The sequence below is a fragment of the Belonocnema kinseyi genome, chromosome 8, assembly GCF_010883055.1.
Source record: "Belonocnema kinseyi isolate 2016_QV_RU_SX_M_011 chromosome 8, B_treatae_v1, whole genome shotgun sequence".
Lineage (NCBI taxonomy): Eukaryota > Metazoa > Arthropoda > Insecta > Hymenoptera > Cynipidae > Belonocnema > Belonocnema kinseyi.
Genome location: NC_046664.1, coordinates 108,612,273 through 108,632,899, shown reverse-complemented (window position 1 = coordinate 108,632,899; position 20,627 = coordinate 108,612,273). Strand labels below are relative to the sequence as shown.

General features: G+C 34.7%; 1 protein-coding gene across 1 annotated transcript in view; it reads right to left on the bottom strand.

Annotated features, from left to right (window-relative positions):
• Positions 1–302: 302 nt before the first annotated feature.
• The window catches only part of LOC117178648, a 34,067-nt gene continuing 13,742 nt past the window's right edge, over positions 303–20,627 (bottom strand). The window contains exons 4-10 of the mRNA XM_033370072.1: positions 7,629–7,753; positions 6,940–7,123; positions 6,381–6,578; positions 3,573–5,795; positions 1,090–1,184; positions 784–986; positions 303–356 (exon numbers count right to left, since the gene is read on the bottom strand). Of these exons, the coding sequence (XP_033225963.1) occupies positions 303–356; positions 784–986; positions 1,090–1,184; positions 3,573–5,795; positions 6,381–6,578; positions 6,940–7,123; positions 7,629–7,753 (3,082 nt within the window). The remainder of the gene's footprint in view (positions 357–783; positions 987–1,089; positions 1,185–3,572; positions 5,796–6,380; positions 6,579–6,939; positions 7,124–7,628; positions 7,754–20,627) is intronic.

Sequence of the window (20,627 nt, the reverse complement as noted above, 5' to 3'; positions counted from 1 at the left end):
GATTATCGGAAAGGCAGAGATGAAAAACGATGTAACCTCAAAATAATGCGTATGCATAAAATTTTTATTCAGCACAATAATTTTTTTTATTATCCCTCAAAAAAGAGTCCGGGGACGTCCGCTGTAATATTTTATAGCATCTCCGAATTCAGTTTTTTAAATTTTCAGTTTTGTGGGAAAAAGCCGGGGAAACTGTAAGTATCACCTGCCCTTAATAATTAGAAGAAATTCTAATTTTTTTAAGAGCTTATACATTGAAAATAAAACTATGAGTCAAAGTCAACGATCTGTGTTTGACACTTTTACCTAATTTTACAAAATTGGACATATTGTCGCCTTATAGATTGTCTTTTGCTCTGTAATTAAATATAATATAATTAGTATCACTGGATTATCAAGGTCATTCTCCAAAATATTATCAACGAATGTCTGAAACAAATGCGGGTCGTTTTTATCGGCTACCACATTTTTGAGAAGGTCGCATAGTTTCTTGACTTCCAGCTCCCATTTGACTGAATTTATTTTAATTTATACGAGTGGCTCTGTATCGATTAGTATCGCATATTCCTAAATTAGGTGAGATAATTCTATTTATAGCCGGTTAACAACTTTACCAAATGTCCAGCAAAAAAAAAATTCTGTATATAAATTGCTTATGGAAACATTTTTAGGGACCTGTGTCAAAATTAACAGGTACCAAAATCAAATTTTGCCCTGTAAAAAAAAGTTTGAGACGACTCGAATTATTATTTGCCTACATAAAGTAATGAAGAAAGTACTCACGTTTAGCTGCAGGATGATTTTATTGTAGGCCCAGATCCATCTTTGTTTCGCAGTCATTTCAGGTCTTTCCTTGAGTTGTGTCGGAATTGGAGCTGGCCCCACCATCTCCAGGAGTTTTTCATCGGGCAGAGGTTCAGGAGGACTCCTCGGAGGAGTGTCCATTTGGACACTTTCATCCAAAGAGGCTTGTTTGGTTATACTACCTTCAATGACAAAAAACATTAATTTATATAATTCTTTATAAAATATGTTCGCAACTAATTAAAATGTTCTTATCTTTATAATAATTCAAAGATTTACCCTTACCTCTTGGACTACCAGAAGGTGGAGTTCCTTTGTAAGGTTCCACCAACGAGTTTTCCCGAGTGGCTCTTGACAAGGCTTCTTCTCCTCGCTCATATCTATTTACGTAAAAAAAATTTAAAGGTTCACAATGCTTATTAAATTTGAAAATGAAGACCATATTACTTTTTTAAAACTTTTTTCACCCCAAAAGTTTAAAACTCAGCAAAAATTTGCATATTATCAAATCATAAATTGTTTCAGAGGAAAATAGTTTCATTTGATTAGAAAACCGACAGAAATCTTTCCTCGGAATAACTGAACCGAAAATTTCAGATTTTTTTAGTCAACATTTGTTCTAAGGTAACGTGTCGTGCTGTAAATGAATGTAAGAATTTCTTTGGATAAGAGCGATACCGGAGTTAAAAAAATTTTTAATTCTACGTTCAACAAGCATCAGTTGTTTCGATTATCTAAGCTGTTCTCGAGATAATCGATAAAAACTATGAATATTTTATAAGGCAAACAATTATTTTAGAATTGAATCCGTACGCTAACCAAAGTTGTGCCCTTTTAGTCTACACATTTTTCCCATAAAGAAATTCAAAATCGGTAATGATTTGGACTATTTAGATACCCCGTATTTGAGTGGTGTCTATTTTATTGATTTTTCGGTGTTTTTATTTCATCAACGTATTGAAAATGTAAGTATTGCATTTCTGTAACATAGAATTATCCCTTTCTACATTACTACCATAGTAAATAATTTAATTAAAATCTTTTTCACAAAACCTCATGGAAAATAATAATTTTATCTTACTTGCTTCACATTTTGCTATACGAATTTGATATAAGGTGTGGCAATTACTAAATGCGATAAGTAAATTAAAAAACTTACTTGTTATAAAAAGATTAGAAAAAGTAGGAAAAAAAATTATTTTCTTTGAAAATGGGTTTAAACGTTCCCATTAAATTATTTACGATAAAGTTCATATAAAAATGGATAATTTTATAGGTGTAAAAAATGCAATACATGCATTTTTAAGAAATTGGGAAAATAAAAAGAACAAAAAATTAATAAAAAATACAACATTCAAATAGACGACCTCTAAATCATATCGGATTTTAAAATTTAACCTTGAAAAATGTATTAACTAAAAAGTTACAGACAACTGAGGCTAGTATGCGTCAATATATTATTAATCAAATATAGTCCGAGAGCTCGCGACAATTCTATGGACGTCATTTTAGTACTCACTAAAATTTCAGATTCTTTTGTTTTTATAATCAACAGGTCGAAATTCGTTGACTGGCTAAAAGCTGTTGGTGCATTTGGAGCAATTTATCGTTAAAGTGGTAAAAAATTCGAGTAAAAAAACGTCATTTTAGCATTCTTGAAACCCACGAGGGATGGTTGTTTGAATGCTAGGAACTAACAATAAATTTGACTGGCAGCTCCTGAGTGGTGCCAAAGTTAACTGGGAAACTGTCAAATATGCCAAGAATTCGAGTGAAGAAACGTCATTTTAGTACTCTTGAAACCCATTGTTGCGAGCTGTGACTTTACGTATTTGTTTTAGAGAAGTATCCTGTAGATGAAAATTTTATTTAATAAAAAGGACAAAACTTTCATTCCGTTTCCGATTAAAGTGTCAGTCAACTTTGGCACTACTCAGGAGCTTCCAGTTCAATTCTATGTTAGTTGTTTGCACCAAAACATTCATCTTCAATGGGTTTCAAGAGTACTAAAATGACGTTTTTTCACTAAAACTTTTGATCAGTTTAACGATAAATTGTTGCAAAATGCACCAACAGCTGTTAGCCAGTCAAAGAATTTCGAACTGTTGACTATGAAAACAAAGAATCTGAAATTTTAGTGAGTACTAAAATGACGTCCATAGAATTGTCGTAAGCTCCAGGACTAATAGAGGTAATTCTCTTCGTTTTTTAGTCTAAAAAAATCTACAAAAAATTTCAAGTCCCAGCAATAACAGTTTATGAGACACATGACAGAGAAACCCATATTTTTCTGTAAAGTTAACAATTTGACAGTTTCTGTTAAACTCAATGGACGTTCTTTAAATAAGTATTTAAGTCACTTCAAGAGAATGTACATAGCTCTGAAAGTTTAAGCAAAATGTACTATTTGATAAGTAAGTTTTCTTTGAAATAATTGGTTACGTGACATTCCATGCTCTTAAAGAACCAAAGAAAAGGACATTAATTTGATTAATCTAGTAGTAATATTTAACTTAGAATAAGAAAATGTTGATACGCACGATTTGTGATGTTGAAAAATAAAGTTGACTAGAAATCTGAAAACTGTGAAGTTTAGACAAAAATAGAAGTCGAGTTTGAACTTAGCACAAAAAACTGCTAAGGAAACGAGAACTCATACTAAATGGACTTACAGATGACATTTTTTTTAACCAGTGTTATGTTTCTTCTGACTTGTCAGATTTTTTATTCAAATGGAAATAGTACTAAAATTCAACTACGAAAAGCACCTTTCAAGAGTTTCATCCCTCATTTTATAGTCTCCATTAACAGCATTGCTCAGCGAGATTTCTGGCTTATCTATTGAGTCTTGATCCTTAAAATATCCTCTTTTATAGCTCTCAGCCCTCGAGATTGGCTGAGGAGTCGTGAAATTCTGCCCATAACCACTAGCTCTACCACCACCAAGTTCCCTGGTTTGGTAAGAATCAGTCCTTTGAAGAGGCGGTTTAAAACCTTCTTGGGTAGTTGAAGAATATGATTCCTTCCTTTGTTGTGCATAAGAATCCCTTCTATCCGTATACCCATCTTCAGAGTAATTATCAGAAACATATGACTCTCCGCGCATAAGTTTCGGCTTTTGAGATTGTTGAGATGAATGCTGGCTAAGTTGGCTTTGATGAGACATCTGACTCTGATGAGACATCTGTGAATCCTTCCTCTGAGGATCACTCGGAATAATTTCAGGATACTCATCCTCGATTATCTCCTCCTGATAAGAATTGGTTCTAGAAAGACGTTTTTCGTTCGTGCTGATAGAAGGGTGAACCGATGCTGAGGTAGTAACGGTGCTAATATGATTAGCAACATGGTTCATCATACTCGAAATTGGATTACAGCCTGGCGGCGATTCGACTAAAGTAACTGGAGCAGGACTTGATTCACAAGCAGTTGAATACTCAGAATACGCTTTCCTTGGTTGACTACTACTTACGGAACTCACAGCAGTTTCAAAAGAATCTTTAAATTCATCATCCCTCGACTCTAAAGAATCAGTATTCTGTTGGAACAAAGGACTATTATCACGTTTTCCAAGTTTCTTCCGTCTCGCTGCTGCGGTTAAAGAAATTTCGAGCTTTTCTTGACAGGGGTAGAAATACTCGGACTCTTTGGAAGGATAACCATTAGTTTTTGTCTGACCCCTGGGCGTAGTAACAGACAATTCAGGCACTTCGCTTTTCCTCCTCTCGCTGCTGGCTAGATCTTTGCTGTATTCCTCAAACGAACCCTGGTATGAATCTTGATAGGACTCATCATACTGCTCTCGGTACTGATACTGGTCTTGATCTTGATACTGATCCTGACTTTGGTACTTATCTTCAATTTGGTACTGATCCTTGTTTTGGTACTGGTCTTGATCTTTATACTGACTCTGATAATCATTCTTATAGTCAGTCGCGTCTTCTTCTTTGCTGTAAGGAATATCGTCTTGATAATCTGTTTTTTCGTAGGACTCTTGATAAGTCTCCTGAGTACCATATGATTCACTGTAAACTTCTTTGGGAGCCGAAACAACAGGCTGATCATAGGATTGCGAATAGGTTTCCTGGTAGTGGTCGGAGGTGACAACATCGTATTTTTTATCGTATAAATTTTGCTCATAAGGATCACAATTTAAGACGTTATTCTGATCGTAGACACTTTTCGAATCGGGGATTGTGTAATCTGTATATACATCTGTAAAAGATTCTAGTTTATAGTCTTGTTGATATTGGGTTGTTACTTGTGCTTGAGTTGATAGATAAGGTTGAGTTAGATGTGATTGATTCAGATGCAATTGCGATGTTAGCTGTGATTGCGATTTTAGATTTTGACCAGCTAGAGATTGTTGAGTTGATAATTGCTCAATACTGCCTTGGTCATAGTCCAGGGACTGGTAGTTATCAGTGACAATATCTTGTGTTTTTTCGAAATGATCGTTAGCTGCACTAATTTTTGGATATGTTGTATCTTCATAAGGCTCCTGATAAATTTGTGAATTCGTTTCTACGAAGGGCTGATAAGCATCCTTGTACGAGTTATGTGCGTATAGCTGTTCTTCGATGTAGAGGTCCTTTGTCGGAGGATCCATGTAGCTTTGGCCATACTGATCCGTCATCTGAGGTAAGAAATGATCAGGTACGTACTGATTATCTGGCACTGATCTAGTGATATGAGATTGATTATAGATCTGTTCGGGATAAACGCTATCAGTGAAGGTGTCCTGTTGAAGGTTGTCTTCACTTCGGTAAGCGTGATTGTAATCCTCGTTGTACTCAGGCTTATAGTAACTTTCCTCGGAAGGAGTTCTCGTTCGTGGCAGTTGTCTTCCGGGGGTCGCGGGAAGAGAGGCAGGTTTGCGCCCGAGAATGACGCTATTCGGCTTTGAAGGGGTTGGGGGTAGTTTTTTACCAGTTCCTTCCTGCCGTGAAAAGGAACGCTGTAACATTTTCCGGTGGCGGGAACTTTGGCTGCTGAAATGAAAAAGATTATTTATTAGAGTTTTTTCTTATGGTCTTCACTATGTAAATTTTAAAATTAAAGGGACGGAAATTCTGGCGCGAGTGAGAATATAGATTCCTGTTACCGACATTTACTGACCTTCGTCTGGTTTGATCTTTTTCCGTGTTCAACCTTCTAGAATGTTATGAAAGACCATTCTACTGATTACAATGTGAAAAAACAATTCAAAGCATTTTAAGCATATTAGTTTTATTTCTTTAGATCGGACACGTTCCTTGTAAAAGTAAACTTTTGAATTTTTAACATTTAATTTCGAATCTTTTCCGTCTTTAATATTTATTTAAAGGCTTCCAATTTTAGATGACAAAGCTTTAGACGTCTACAGTCTTCACATTATTTGCACTTAAGTTTAATATGATTTAATTCGGAAGATTTATTGTTTTAAATTCTTTTATTTTACCATTAAACTTTGAAACGTTTCGACTTAATCGACACAGAATTTTGTAGGCTTGTGAATTTTGTCTGGATATAATTTATATGATTTGTTAAATGTACAGTTGATACAATAAATTTTTATTATTTTGAAATACTAGTACCTATAATCGAGTTCTTCGGACTCGTAGCTACGTTGTCTGGTAACAGCAGGTCTGTAATCAGGCCTGTGAATGCCAATACTAGAAGCAGGCCTCTGTGGAAGCGTTTTTCTATTTCTTTTATTTTCGTAATATGTGTTGGATCCTGAGAGCCATTTCCCTCCACTATCCCATTGTCTGTCTTCATCATCTTGCCCATATCTGAAAAAATGATAATTATGAATATAACATAAAACAATATTCATCTCATTCCTTCTTAAATGTATTGCATGTTAACATGAAATTTTGATTGAAAAACTATTTTACATTATAGTAAATTTTATGTACTTTTCAATGGATGAGCCAGGCGCTATTAGGAATTAACAAAATTTCTTCCCTCAGCCACACGAAAAGGCACAAGTAAAATGCACCATTTTTAAATCAAGCATATTCAGCATACATTAAAGTTTTCATCTTGTATTAAAGAAACGTGTAATCAGTTTATCATTTTAAAAATTATACTATTCATAACATTGTTAGGAAATCAACATTTCTTTTTGTAAAAAATGATTCGTAAACTTGCCTTTCATTTTGGAACATGTATCCCGTAATATTATCGTAGCATTTATTATATCCTATGTCCGTTTGACATTCCGGATAAGTTGCACTCATTTTTCCAACTCTTCCATTGCCAACGTAGCTATCATAATAAGAGTGATCATCGTACAAAGTCGTTTGCCTTTCCAAAGACGGTCTTCTATAAGGACCTATAACAGTTAATATCAATATAATGGAATAGAATAACATAATTTTATTTTAATTAATAAATAAAAAGATTATAAAACCGTTTCAAACTTCAATCTACTTGGAATTTTCTTCATGTCTTTTTTCTGAGCAGTTTAATTTGTGAAGATGTTTACAAATTCATGTAATCAAAAAATTGTAAATTTAAAAAAAATAAATAATTCTTTCTGATTCAAAATACAATTTTAAAGTTTAGTTCACGCGATAGTTTTTTTTACATTAAAATTACTTCTACAATAATGAAAGTACAAAAAGCTTTGAAAGTTAATTCTTATTTATTTCTCATCGATAGCAAGCGTTTACTAAGAAAGGGGAAGACAATACTCTGTAATCTTTTGCCATTAGTAATTGTTTTTTAGTTTGTATAAACTGACATTTTTAGTTTGTTATGTGTTCTAATATTTATTGAAAAGCTTGTTTCGAAATTTAAAAAAGTAATGTTTTTGAAAGCATTATATTTTATACTACCTTTTCTTCTTGAGGACGAGCTTGTAGTTGTACTTGGATAATACTCCGTATCACTGTAAAGCCTCGACTCGTCGTTTCTCGTTCCATGATAATCGTAAAAGTCTTCGCTGTACCAACCATCTTGACTAAAAAGTAAATAAACATATGAAAAATTTATGCAAAATAATAAGAATAAAAAAATTTTTTTAAACTGAGATTATGCATAATTGTATATGATATGTGAATGATTAGGAATATCTTTGATGAATCAGCAGATGGCGATTTCTTTCATCAGAACTCGTGCAGTGAACATTTACCTACGTGGAAACGAAATTAGCATTGAATCAAGAAAAAAATGCCAGAAGTGAATTCAGAAAATAATCATTTTTGGTTAAAAAATTGAGGAAATTATAATACATAATTGCATGAATGATCAAGTAATAATTAAATGTTCACTATACCATATTTAGTATAATTACCAATAATTATTGAAGGTGATTGAAATCTTAATATACGAACTATATTAAATTTATAATAATTATAATATGCATAATGATATGTATTAGATTTATAATATTACAGAAAATCCAATTTTGACACAAATTATTTATTTACTTTATTTTAATTATTGATTGATTTCGGAAATGTAAATTAGGCCTAACGTAATAAGTATTAAAAATAATAAGCAATAATTATTGCATAGCCTAATCGTAAGTCTTATCATACAAAATTTATTATTTTAAATGATTTATTCACACATGAAGCTATTTAATGCTTAAAAATTGTTCATGTTTTATTGAAATAAATATTACGATGTAATGAATTGAACTTCATGCGTATGTACAAGATTTGCGGAAACTTATTTTTCATTTTTTGCGTAAAAAACTTCTTTTTAGATTTTTAATTACTGCAAAATTTATATATTAGACTTTTATGTAATAAAAAATAATTATATTATTTAATTATTAAATTTTTATCAAAATAGACTATCTGTCTAGAAAGTAGTCGATTTGAGAATTACGTTCTAGTCTACTCACTGGAAAGTCACTCTGTGGCGCGCCAGTGTCGACTCAAGGCGGACTAGACAGAAAAAGTATAGCGCCACGAAATGTTTCCACACAGGTTCTTTCTTATTGAAAATTAAATTTTGTCATTTAAGTATTATTTCTTGAGACGGGGAAAATGTTCTTGCATCAAGAAAATATTGTATAGTACGTATTCAGACCAATATTATCTTGATTCACTGCTACTTTCTTTTTCGTGATAACTTTCAAAGCACGTCTTTGATACTTTCACATATAATTTTGTGTACGTTGTGACATCAAAATACATATTGTTAGCATTTATTAATAAACTTGAAACAAATCAAGTCTATACATTATGTTTTTTATCTACGACTGAACTGCTCATGGTTTGTCTCTCTTTTAGAGTTTCTAGCAACGTTTTTTTAACAAGGAAAGTATTCTTGTATAAAAATGACACGTTTTCCTCTCAGCTTTAGAATTTAGGATCATGAACTTTTATTCTTTGAAAATTCAACGAGTCTTTGTCTTAAAAATCTTTTTGGTTCTACTAAATATATATTATTTGTGCTTACTTCGAATAGCAAATAATAGTAAATATACAGGATGCACCATCTTAATCTATCACCGGAAATATCTCAGAAAATATGTCAGATACAGAAAAATGTTTCAGACAAAAGTTGTAGAAGACAAAGAGGGACATGCATTGGTACCAATTACATTGCCCTTGCAAGCAATTTTGAAGGGTTTGTGAAGGTAAAAGTGATTTTTTTTCTAACGGGAACCCCTAATTATGACCCGAGATTAAAAAAAAAGCAGAACATTTGTATGTATAAGATGCTGTCAAATAGGCGAAAATGATATAGTGAGCAATATCTCAGAATATACGTCAGATACCGAAAAAGTATTCAGACAAAAGTTATAGGTGACAGTATGTATTGGTATGACAGCATGTATTGGTACCAGATAACTTGACCTTGAAGGCGTCTGTAAAGATCGCTTGAAGGTCAAACGGAAAAGTTTACGTACACAATGTTGCATTCGTCAGCGCCGTGTCATGGGCACTTGAAAATCAAATATGCAAAAATGACTTAAATTCTATGGATTCAAAATACCAAAATCAACAGTTCTCAGGATCCTAAAGGCTATCAGATATCATGCTTATCACATCACATTAACGCATCGAAATTTTATGGAACGCCTTAAATTCTGTCTATGGGCTTCATAGCATCGTGAGTTGTTCACATTCGTTACGCTTTCTGACGAGGCAACATTTAAAAACACTGCAGCTTTAAACAGACAGAACTGTCATTATTGGTCAGATACTAATCCACACTGGTACAGAATCGCTGATCACTAACACTATTGGAGCCTCAATGTTTGATGCGGAATTGTGAATAGCTATCTTATGGGTCAATATTTTTTCGATAGTTATGTGAATCAATTCAATTTTTCGGATTTTTTTTGAGACCATACACCTGGCTTACTTAAAAATGTCGATTTTAAGACCAGAAGAAGAAGTTGGGTGCAATTAAATGGTGCACTACCACATTACTGGCGGATCGTAAGGGCATTTCTGAATCAACAATACCTAAACCGATAGATTGGACGTGGTGGTTCGATTCCGTTGCCCGCTTGCTCACCAAACTTTACCTCGCCGGATTTTTATCTTTGGGGTTATTTGAAAAAAGTTGTGTTTGAGCAAACGCCAACGACACGAGAATATATGATGAAATGCATACGAGCAGCTTCTGCAGCCATTCCACTTCCTGGAATGGCTCACTTTAATCAAGCACCCCAAAGGGAATAGAATCCTATTATGTCCACCTCGTTGTTCCTGGGTAGTGCTAAAAATAGGAAGTTTATGACCTTGAAAAATCCAAGGTAGTTCATACTTGGCCTGTTCACTGATCTTCAAAAGTTTATTCGACCACGATAATACAAGGTAGAAGGTTCGCATTTTGAATCCATAGAATTTAATTCAATTTTGCATATTTTATTTCCAATTGCCCATGCCACGGCTTAGACGAATACAACATTTTGTAGGTTAAATTTTCCGTCGCTTCCAAATTCGGTTTAAAAACTAGAGGTTTCTATGAAACATAATTCATTTTGACCTTCAAGCGATCTTGAAAATCGCCTTCAAGGTCAAGGTCTTTGGTACCAACACATGAGCCCTATTGTCTCCCACAATTTTTGTCTCAAACATTTGTCGGTATTTGACATACTGGGTGGACACGCTGGAGCTTACCATAAGTATGCAAACCGTCTTAGACGCAAATGCTATTCCTATGGGCATGTATGCGGGATTGCATACTTTTTGGTAAGCCCCATCGTGAGAACCCTGTATATTCTGAGATATTGCTTGCTATGTCATTTTCACATATTTAAACTTCATTTGACCTTGAAACAACCTTGACCAATACAACATCTTATAAGTAAAATTTTGGCTCTTTTCAAATCCAGGGTCAAGATTGGGGGTTTCCATTGGAAAAAATCACTTTAACCATCGAAAAACCTTAAAAATTGCTTCCAAGGTCAAATTCGTTAATAAAAATGCATGTTCTCCGTTATCTCTTACAACTTTTGCCTGAAATATTTTTCTGTATCTGACGTTTTTTTGAGATATTTCCCGCGACAGATTAAAATGGTCGACCCTGCATAATATAATATGATAATATTATATAATAATAGTAAATAGTAAATATTGAAGGGGGAAAATAACGATCGATTTATTTGACCTTATTTAGTGGATACTTATGGAATTTTTTCATTTTTACAATTTGTGAAAAAATACTATAAGCGTCGAACGAAAGTCTAAAGCAGATAGATTGATACATTTTTAGTTAAACCTATTGTAAATATTAAACAAATAATAATTTTCATCACGCAGACACTTCTTCCCTAAATAGCTTTTCGCTTAAATTCCCTACTCATTCAACATTACCGGTTTTTCTTTAATCTAGAATTTAAATGCACTCTACTGCACTAACTTAGGTTGCCAAATACGCTGCGGAAATTGTTGCGCTTTCTCTTGCACTATTTGTTAATAGTTTCATTTACCATTATTATTTCATATAAGCATATTTAAATGAGGTGGCAAATCAGTGGGATGTGGCCAGCGATTGTATCGATTACCCTTTATTTTCTAAATACAAATTTTTTTCAAGAAAATAGTCAATGAGACTGAGAAACTTTCTTTTTTATCTTCTTAATATTTATTTTTCGCTATCCCAGTTAACCTTCCAAAAATTATAATAAGCTTATGTCGGTCTTCGTCGATTATCCTGCAAGGTGGAAATTGGGAGATCCCAGGGATATTCAGGAAGTCTATGGGACGTTTCTGAGACATTACTACCCTACTGAAAAGAATCTTTGAGTATATACTAAAAATTCTTTAGCTCAAAGAAGCTCAGAGAAATGACAAGCAGAGAGGCTATCTCAATAGAGTAGCCGACACTCAAGGGTCCTTTGTTAAGATTTCGGATTAAAATTTAGAAGTAGATTTTTTTTAAATTTCATAGTTAACAGCCTAAAACATAATAATTCGGAATCTACGGATTTTGATGACTTCAGATATCTAACTTTTTTTTTAATACTTAAAATTGGAATTAATAGAACGTTTCTCGTAAATGGAATGAGATACGCCAAAAAATACAACATTTTTGAATTCAATTAGAAAATTGTATATCAGTATATAAGTTATAATTATAAATAAGTATAATGAGAAAATTCATCAATTAAAAAAAAGTGTTAATAATTTGAAGAGAAATTTAAAAAGGGAGAGCGGATTAGCCACGACCAACTACTGTAAATAACTCTGCCCGCCCGGTACGTGACGAATACAATAGGAACATTATATTACCGTCGCACCACTCTTAAAAGGACCACTAAAAGGATCTCGAAAAGGACCCAAATCTCTTAAACTATCTCCAAAACTATTTTGTTTCAAATCGACTTTGTTTATAGACTCAAATGGGCCAGGCTATTTCTCTAAAGAAAACTCAGAGATTTCTTTCGATAGGGTATTCCCAAAGTAGGATGCATAATAATTTTAATAAAGCTGTGTGCTATTTCAGTGCGGGCAACCCATGGACATAGATATTAATGGGACGGAGTACAAACCCATGGGACCTAGCTGCCGCAACACCACGCTTGCTCTCCGTAATCCCTACTTCCACCGGGTCTCTCAGCGCACCGAGTGATAGCGCGTACTACAGGGGCGGTCAACGCAATGGGATGTAGGCGTTAATAGATACCCAGAGCTAGCGCCGCGTACGAATGGCCTTTGAACTAGGTCATATGTGCATGTTTTAGTGCAGGTATATATAGTTCTTTCCATGTGTTTTATTTTATTATAAATGAAGAAAAATGAAACACATAAATCAAAACTTGAAGAGTATGAGACAAAAGACGGAAAAGCTAAATTTTTTAGTATCTTTTGAATCATATATTCATAGTTTTGGACAAACTCTTTCGTATGACAATACGTAAATGAAAATTTGCAAAAATAAATTTTTCAGCATTTTTCAAGTTGTCAGTCGCACATGATAGTTTTCAAATTCCAAATTTTTTCAGAAGTCAACCTTCAATCGCCATGTTAACCCGCGGACGACAGAAGCGCGCGTACAGTTCTGCGAACTAAATATAATCATAATAATCCGTGTACTTCCCATTGCGTTGACCGCCCCTGGCGTACTAATAGCAATCGACGCAATGTCTTCGCACCTACGTGTCGGTTTACGATCTTTTAATAAAACAGAAACGCACTAAGCCCCATGAATAAATTTTATCTTATATTTGAAAAGAAAACGCTACAGCAGGTTTATCTAACGAAAGATAAAATTTATCTAACAAAACCATTTATTTGACAAATGTGATATGTCAGACGGATGCGTCTAGATTCACCGATAAAATTTCCTCCATATAAATTTGAAAATCCTCGCGGTGTTCATTTTTTAAATCGTCTCACTTTATTCAGATGATTTTAACAACAACAAATTAAAAAAATTCACCTACACTTAAAGAATACATGGGCTGCACTTTGGTTAGTTTATAATTTATAATGTTTGTTTACAATTTTTGAAGTCTTCATCAGTGTCGACAGACACTAAAGGTTTTTTCAACAAAAGAAAAGGACTGGTTTAGTGTTCACTATAAAGTATAGACTAACCAAAGTGCAGCCTATGTATTCTGTAAGTGTAGGTAAATGATTTTTCAGGTAAAATCATTTAAATAAAGTGAGACGATGAAAAAATAAATACCGCGAGGGTTTTCAAATTTATGGAAGAAATTTTGTTGGTGAATTTAGACGCAGCCGTTTGACATATTACATATGTCAAATAAATATTTTCGTCAGATTTAAGTCTTAAAAGAAAAATGTTTAACTTATTTTTTTAAACTTAATTAAGTCGTTAAAACCTTGCCATCGCAGAACTTCCCTACCCTCATTCCACCTCCTTGGAAAACAGTACGACTGACGGATGTACGGGTCTTAGCGAAAATAACCAATATTTTCTTGAGCTGGAGCCCAGATAACCGAGCTCGGTGCTCCACTGGGCGCTGTGGGTCTCAACTGGCGGCTTCTACATTACGTTTCAGTGATATATTTAAGTTGAATCGTTAAGGCCATGTAAGCCTGACCTCAAACATTTTTTTTTTAATCCAACTTATGCTCACACAAAACGTGATATCGAGTTAAAAATTTTGGAAATTGATAGATTATTTTTCAATTATTTTTCCATAGATGCACAGTTTAATTCATTTTTGATCAACATAAAATTCGCAAAGTTGAATACAAAGTATTTAAGTATTAATAATGTTGAGGATAAATAAAATTTCATTTTCATAGAAGCATTTGGAATTGAACTACTATACTTATCGGGAAGAGGGGTGGGAGGGGGGCAGTCATACTCATTTTATACCATAATTTAAATTATTTATCCCTGGACTTAGTTGAAAATTCCAAAATTGAATCATTTTGGTAGAAAATCACACTGTTTGAGAATGTACTTGATCCTTGTTTATCAAAATAATTCTTATACAAAATTTAACGATTACATTTATTTTCATTTATGAACCTAGAGGGGCTGGGAAATACCAGATGGAACCATATGAACTCCTATGTAATACAACATTGCTGAAGGTTGGTGACCTTCTCAGCATAAACACTAATCAACGTCGACATTCTCGGTTCCAATTTGCCCCCCCCCCCCTCGGCCCGCCTTATCAACCGAAGTTAGGTGGAACTGATGTTTTAACTAGACTCTCTACCATATGATGAATCACTACTTAACTTGGACATGATTTCAACTCTCAAAATAAACTTATAGCATAAAGGTGCTAGTTGGGCGTACAATTTGAACAATGAATACTACAAACAATAATATAACCTCGGAATGGACTGGAACTTGAATTGGTAAAAGGTATGTACACGGTAAATTTAACGTCAAGTTTCGGGCGATGTATGCAGACTGGGTGTTTGGAATGCTAAAGGATTGAATGATCTTGAGGTTAGAGAATTACGAGAAACTATGCACGCAAGGAAACTATAAATTTTATGTGTACCTGAAACAAAGAAAAAGGGATGTGAAAGTAGAAACATAGAAAATGGAGTGTTGAAATGCCGACTTAAAACCTAGTCGGGAGTAGATAGTAAATTACATGGTAGTCAAGGTGTAGGTTTGATTATAAATGAAGGAGCAAGACAGCATCTCAGAGATCGTGATTTCGTATTTCACAGATTGCTGTGGATTAGAAATAAATTAGGAATGAGAAGATTATTTATCATAGCGTGCTATGTCCCAGTTGATAGTGATCCGAGAGAGGTAAAATAGCCTTCTCGGACATATTAAATGATACAATAAGTATTTGCGATCATGGTTAAAAAATAATTCCGCAAGGAGATATGAATAGATGGGTGGGGACCCTAGATCAGGACATCTAAAGGATATTAGGTACTTTCGGGGATCAATGACTAAATTATAACGGACACAGATTAGTTGGCTTGTGCTTGGAAAAGGGATTGTATATTAGAAATGCATGCTTTAGGAATATAATAATCCACATGTAGATAGATAGATAAACGCTTATTTTTGGTCACTAAGCCGCTCACTTTTATAGCCTAACCTTCCTCGCTTCGCCTCGCCTCGCACGCATGTGGCTATTTTCTTGCTTTTCCTTGCATTGCCAGCCTCTGCCTCATCGGCTGTCACCTGATATTTATATACTATTAACAATATTTACAGTTTTCTTACACCTACTTCCTCTCCTATTTACTATCTTACTTTCTCCATTCCACTTCCTCCTCCCTTATCTTCTTCTCCATCTTGCCCAACACACCCTTCACCCATGCTACTGCCCTTTTGTCCCCCTTATATGCAACAATATCTTCATGCTTATCCCACTTCTTTCCACCTCTTCACACTCCTCCAGCCCGTGCTCTACTTTCGCATCCCCCTTCCCGCACAATTCACACATTCTCTTCTCATCTCATTCTCATATATTTCTCATATTCTCATATATCTCATTCTCGCTATAAGTTCCTGACTTCCTTGCTCTCTTTTCTTAAAGAAAAATTACGCGCGCTTTCTATCTCTGCCTTCTCTATCTCCATGTCATTTTTTTTAACCATCTCATACACCTTCCTTCCTCGTATATCCTTCTCATTTTATCCATCTGCAATCCATTCATTCTAAAGTACCTTTCCCTTTCCACCTCCATCTGCGCACCCCTACGTCTATTCTCCTTCTCCCACCAATACTCCATATCCAGCTTACTTTCCCCCTTCCAAAAATTTCTCCTAATATTTACACGCTCGACTTACCGTTATAATCCCTAAATTCGTTCTTCCTGTCTCCCTCCTGACAATAAAGTTCGGCGTATTCCTTGCCAGCCCCAGTGTCTATTTCACATACCTCTCCCGTATGGTATGGTACACTAAATGGTACACCTCCACTCCGTCAAATAAGACAAACACAGCGAATCAAACAATTTCATTCTCCTTACAAAATCGTCTGCGAACAACCTCTTTCCCAGTCCTCACGCTTGCCTCATCACCCCATTTGCCCTTCTCACTCTCTCTTTTATATCACCACCCACTCTCCCATTCCTACGCAACAGGAAGCCCAGTTACACAAACTTTTTGACCTCCTGTACCGCTTTTCCGTTCTACTTCCACAATCCACCCTTATTTCTCCCAACTCCTTTCCTCAACACCAGAACCTTCGACTTGTCCGCGTACACTTTGGCATCCTTCTTGGTTAGTTCTCTGTCCACCACGTGCTACAAGACGTAAATATTGTCAATAGTACTCTTTCCCTTCCTAAAGTCCACCTCCGTCTTCGGCAATATTCCTTTCCCCTCAGCATCCTTCCACAGGCTATATGCCAACGCGATCGCGTATATTTTGTACGCTGTATTCATTAGTGTAATTCTTCTATAATTTTCCTGTCTCTCTCTATCCCCTTTTTTATACAGTGGTACGATCGAACCCTCCAAAACAGCCCCGCTTAGTTCTTTACCCCGTCCAGCCCTGCTGCCATACACCTTTTCAACTTCCTTATCTGCCTCTCTATCTCCTCGTAATTCAGATCCGCTCCATCTACCTCCCTCGTTCTTCTAATCCTCTCGTCACTCTTCCGTGTGTCTTATACCTTCTTTTGCACACACCCTTAACTTTCTCTTTCAGATCTTCCCATATCTCTTCCACCGACGCCCCCTCAAAGCTTACGGTCCCCAAATGCCCCCGATAGTTCTCTATCGTCTATAAGGTTATTATGGTGGAATTAATCTAAAAATGGTAAAGAATGATGAACGGATTAAATAAAAGCATGAAGAGCATGGGCCTCAAAATTAACGTTAATAAAACAAAAGTGATAGTGAAACTTTTACAATTATTACGGTTTTTTAATTATCAAGCCTAATGTTGATAAAGCCGATCAGCGCATGATTTCTTGACTGGGCCGACATTGGGCATACCCATAGAATGCCCGTAGTGGGTGTTATAAATTCATTAACGGAGTATTTCAATTGTATGAGTAAGTGGATGCAATCTTATCCAAATCCTAAAACAATTCCAATTATCCATAAGGTTTAATTATCAAAACTTATGCTTATAAAGGCGATCAGTGTTTGATTTATTGATTGGGCTTGCATTGAGTATACCCATTGAACGCCCATAGTAAACAGTATCGGAGAAAACAAGTCTGGCCCCAAAATGTAACCCCAGTTATATCGATAGAGGGCAGTAGAGAGATAAAATGTCATTTGTGGTCAGCTGCTATTTACATTGTTAACGTTATTGTAATCTGCATCCGTTTAGAAATAAATGTGGATCGGGACAATTCTGATAAAAAACACCGTGCCAATAATAGACTATGCATATGGTTTGAAAAATCATGAGCGATTTACGCATAATCTAGCACTCATATTTCATTTATATAAATGAAAATAATTCTTAAACGATAAACTTACATAGTAAATTAATTATTTACGAATATTATTTGTTTATTATATTTTGTTGGAAAATGTTTAAGTGCATTAATTTGATAGTGACGGAAAGATAGATGAAAAGTTATATAGGCGCATAAACGAGGGTATGGACGTTATCGGTATAGAGCTGGACCCATTGTCAGAAGTAAACATATATCAAATAGAGCTAAAATGGTAATACATCACTCTATATTTGTACTGACTGTGCTATACGGTTGCAAGACATGGACCTATCAAGAAAAGGATAAAAGTAAAATTAGCGCGATTAGAACGAAATTCCTGCGCATAATATCTAGGGAAACACTGATGGACATAGTAAGCAACGAGATAATCCTCAAACAATGTGCTGCAGAAGAGGCACTATTTGACACATGAGAAAGAAATCGGTTAAGATGGTTGAGAAAATGAAAGTTGGACGACAAATGAATCGAGTGTATCTTAGTATGTGTGAATAAAACCCTAATTAGAAGAGACATGAGAAGCCACAGGAACACGAGAATTTACATGAAAAAATCCTTGGACGTGAAGAAAGCTAGAGAAGCATTCCAAGACAGAATTATATAAAATTATAGGGATACCAGATAGGTCGGGTCGCAATCCAGGGCTCTTGAAAAAGCTCTAAAAACAGGTCATCGACTTCATTTTGTTTTAAAATACGCAAATTTAGTTGCAGGTAAAGATATGGAGAGAAAATGTTTCGCAAACAGTTTTCACTGAAAGTCGGTTGCGTTCTTCGCTCCATTGGGAGTTTAGCAAAGAAAAAATGATGTCGCAATTGGTGTTCAAAACCATAAGATTTCTCGAAGAAAATGTAAAAACCAGAACATTATCATAGTTTTCAAGATTGAACCAGGATACTAGGACAGATAGGACAAAACCAGGACATTTCCCGGAAAATCAGGACGTTTAGCAAACCTAACAAATCGGTTCGAGTAAGGAACCTCACACGCCAAATTCGTGAGGATCTTCACGTGGGGTGATTCCGAACGTGTTACTTTAAAAAATAGCACGAGAATTCTAGACCAATCTAAAAATTCTATACATCCATCCTCACATTACTCCCCTTCTCACTGAGTGAGTAACACCTACCTAGAGAGAGAAATGGCTTAATGTTATGATAAGAAAAAATAAGAAGCACTGAGAAACGGTTGTCTAGTCCTAAATTTTTATAACGATGAAGAAAGCAAAACAGAATCTGTTAAGAAAAAAACTCTTTATCATTTCAAAAATGTAGGATCAGAAAAACGTTTCTTATTGCTTCTGATTTAAAATTCCCAATTTTTCAGTTCGATATCGCATTTCGTATGAAAGTAAGTTGGGTTTGAAATTTTTTTTAAATGTTGAGGTTATGTTCACATGGCCTTAACGTGTTACAATTTTTGGATAACTAAATAATCAAATTATTTATATAATTGATGTAACGGATGCAAAAACTCGACAAGCGCTCGAAACCGCTTAGAAGTATTGTCCACCCCGGAAAACCTATTGATAAAAAAAAAGAACGAAACTCAAGTTTCGCCATCTTCGACCGGTGGGACGGTCATCAAAAAAATGTTGGTTGAAAGTAACTTATAGCAAGGAAGCTGTTCACTAAACGTTGAGAAAACACTGCAGCGACAGCGTCTGTTGACTTCAACTCGCTGTCATTTCCATAATTTTCTACCGATTTTCTTCAAAGTTATAGAAAAACTTTCTCAAGGTCTAGTGAAAAACTTCGGAATCAAATTCTTATTAAAAGAAACCAACATATTAGTTTTTTAAACATAGCGCGTTACTTATAGTCATCGATTATATACTGAAAATACACCATACACATTTCCAGAATTTTGATGAAAAAGGCCCAATAATCGCGTGTTGTGTTTTAGAAAACGTCTATTTTTAATCGGAAGATTTTCTAAGTTTTTATTGTTTATCTTGAGTAATTATTATCGAATGAAAAAGTTTGATTAGAAAAATTTGTCGGCCGTGTCAAGGCGAATACGAAGGTATATTTTTTATTATTATAGGTTTCAGCCACTTTTTTTATCGATAGATTTTCCAGAGTGAACAAATAGTTCTAAGCAGATTCGAAAAAAGCTTCTTTCAATAATAGTAAAAATTTAGGACCAGACCCACCTTTCTTAATGCTTTTAATTTTTTATTTCAATTTTTAACTCTATGTGGCGCTTTGTGTGAAAATAATTTAGGAAATAAGAAGATTCGACAAGGCAAGAAACTGGTCATGTGACCCACTCATCACATGGCCTTAAATAAAATAAATAATTATACAAAAAGGCAGGAAAGGGGGGAAATTGCGAAAACTTTTATCAGGAACAGATTAAAAAAATAGCGTTTTTTGACATATATGGATGGAGTTTAAATGGCAATGAAACATGCGGGTTTTTATGTTTATTAATAATTACAGAAAGGGGGAGGGTCGGTAAGGCCGGTTTTTGGCCTAATTTATTTTTGGACCAAAAAATCTGCAAAAATCATGGTAGTATCTTATAAGTATCCCGAGTCGATT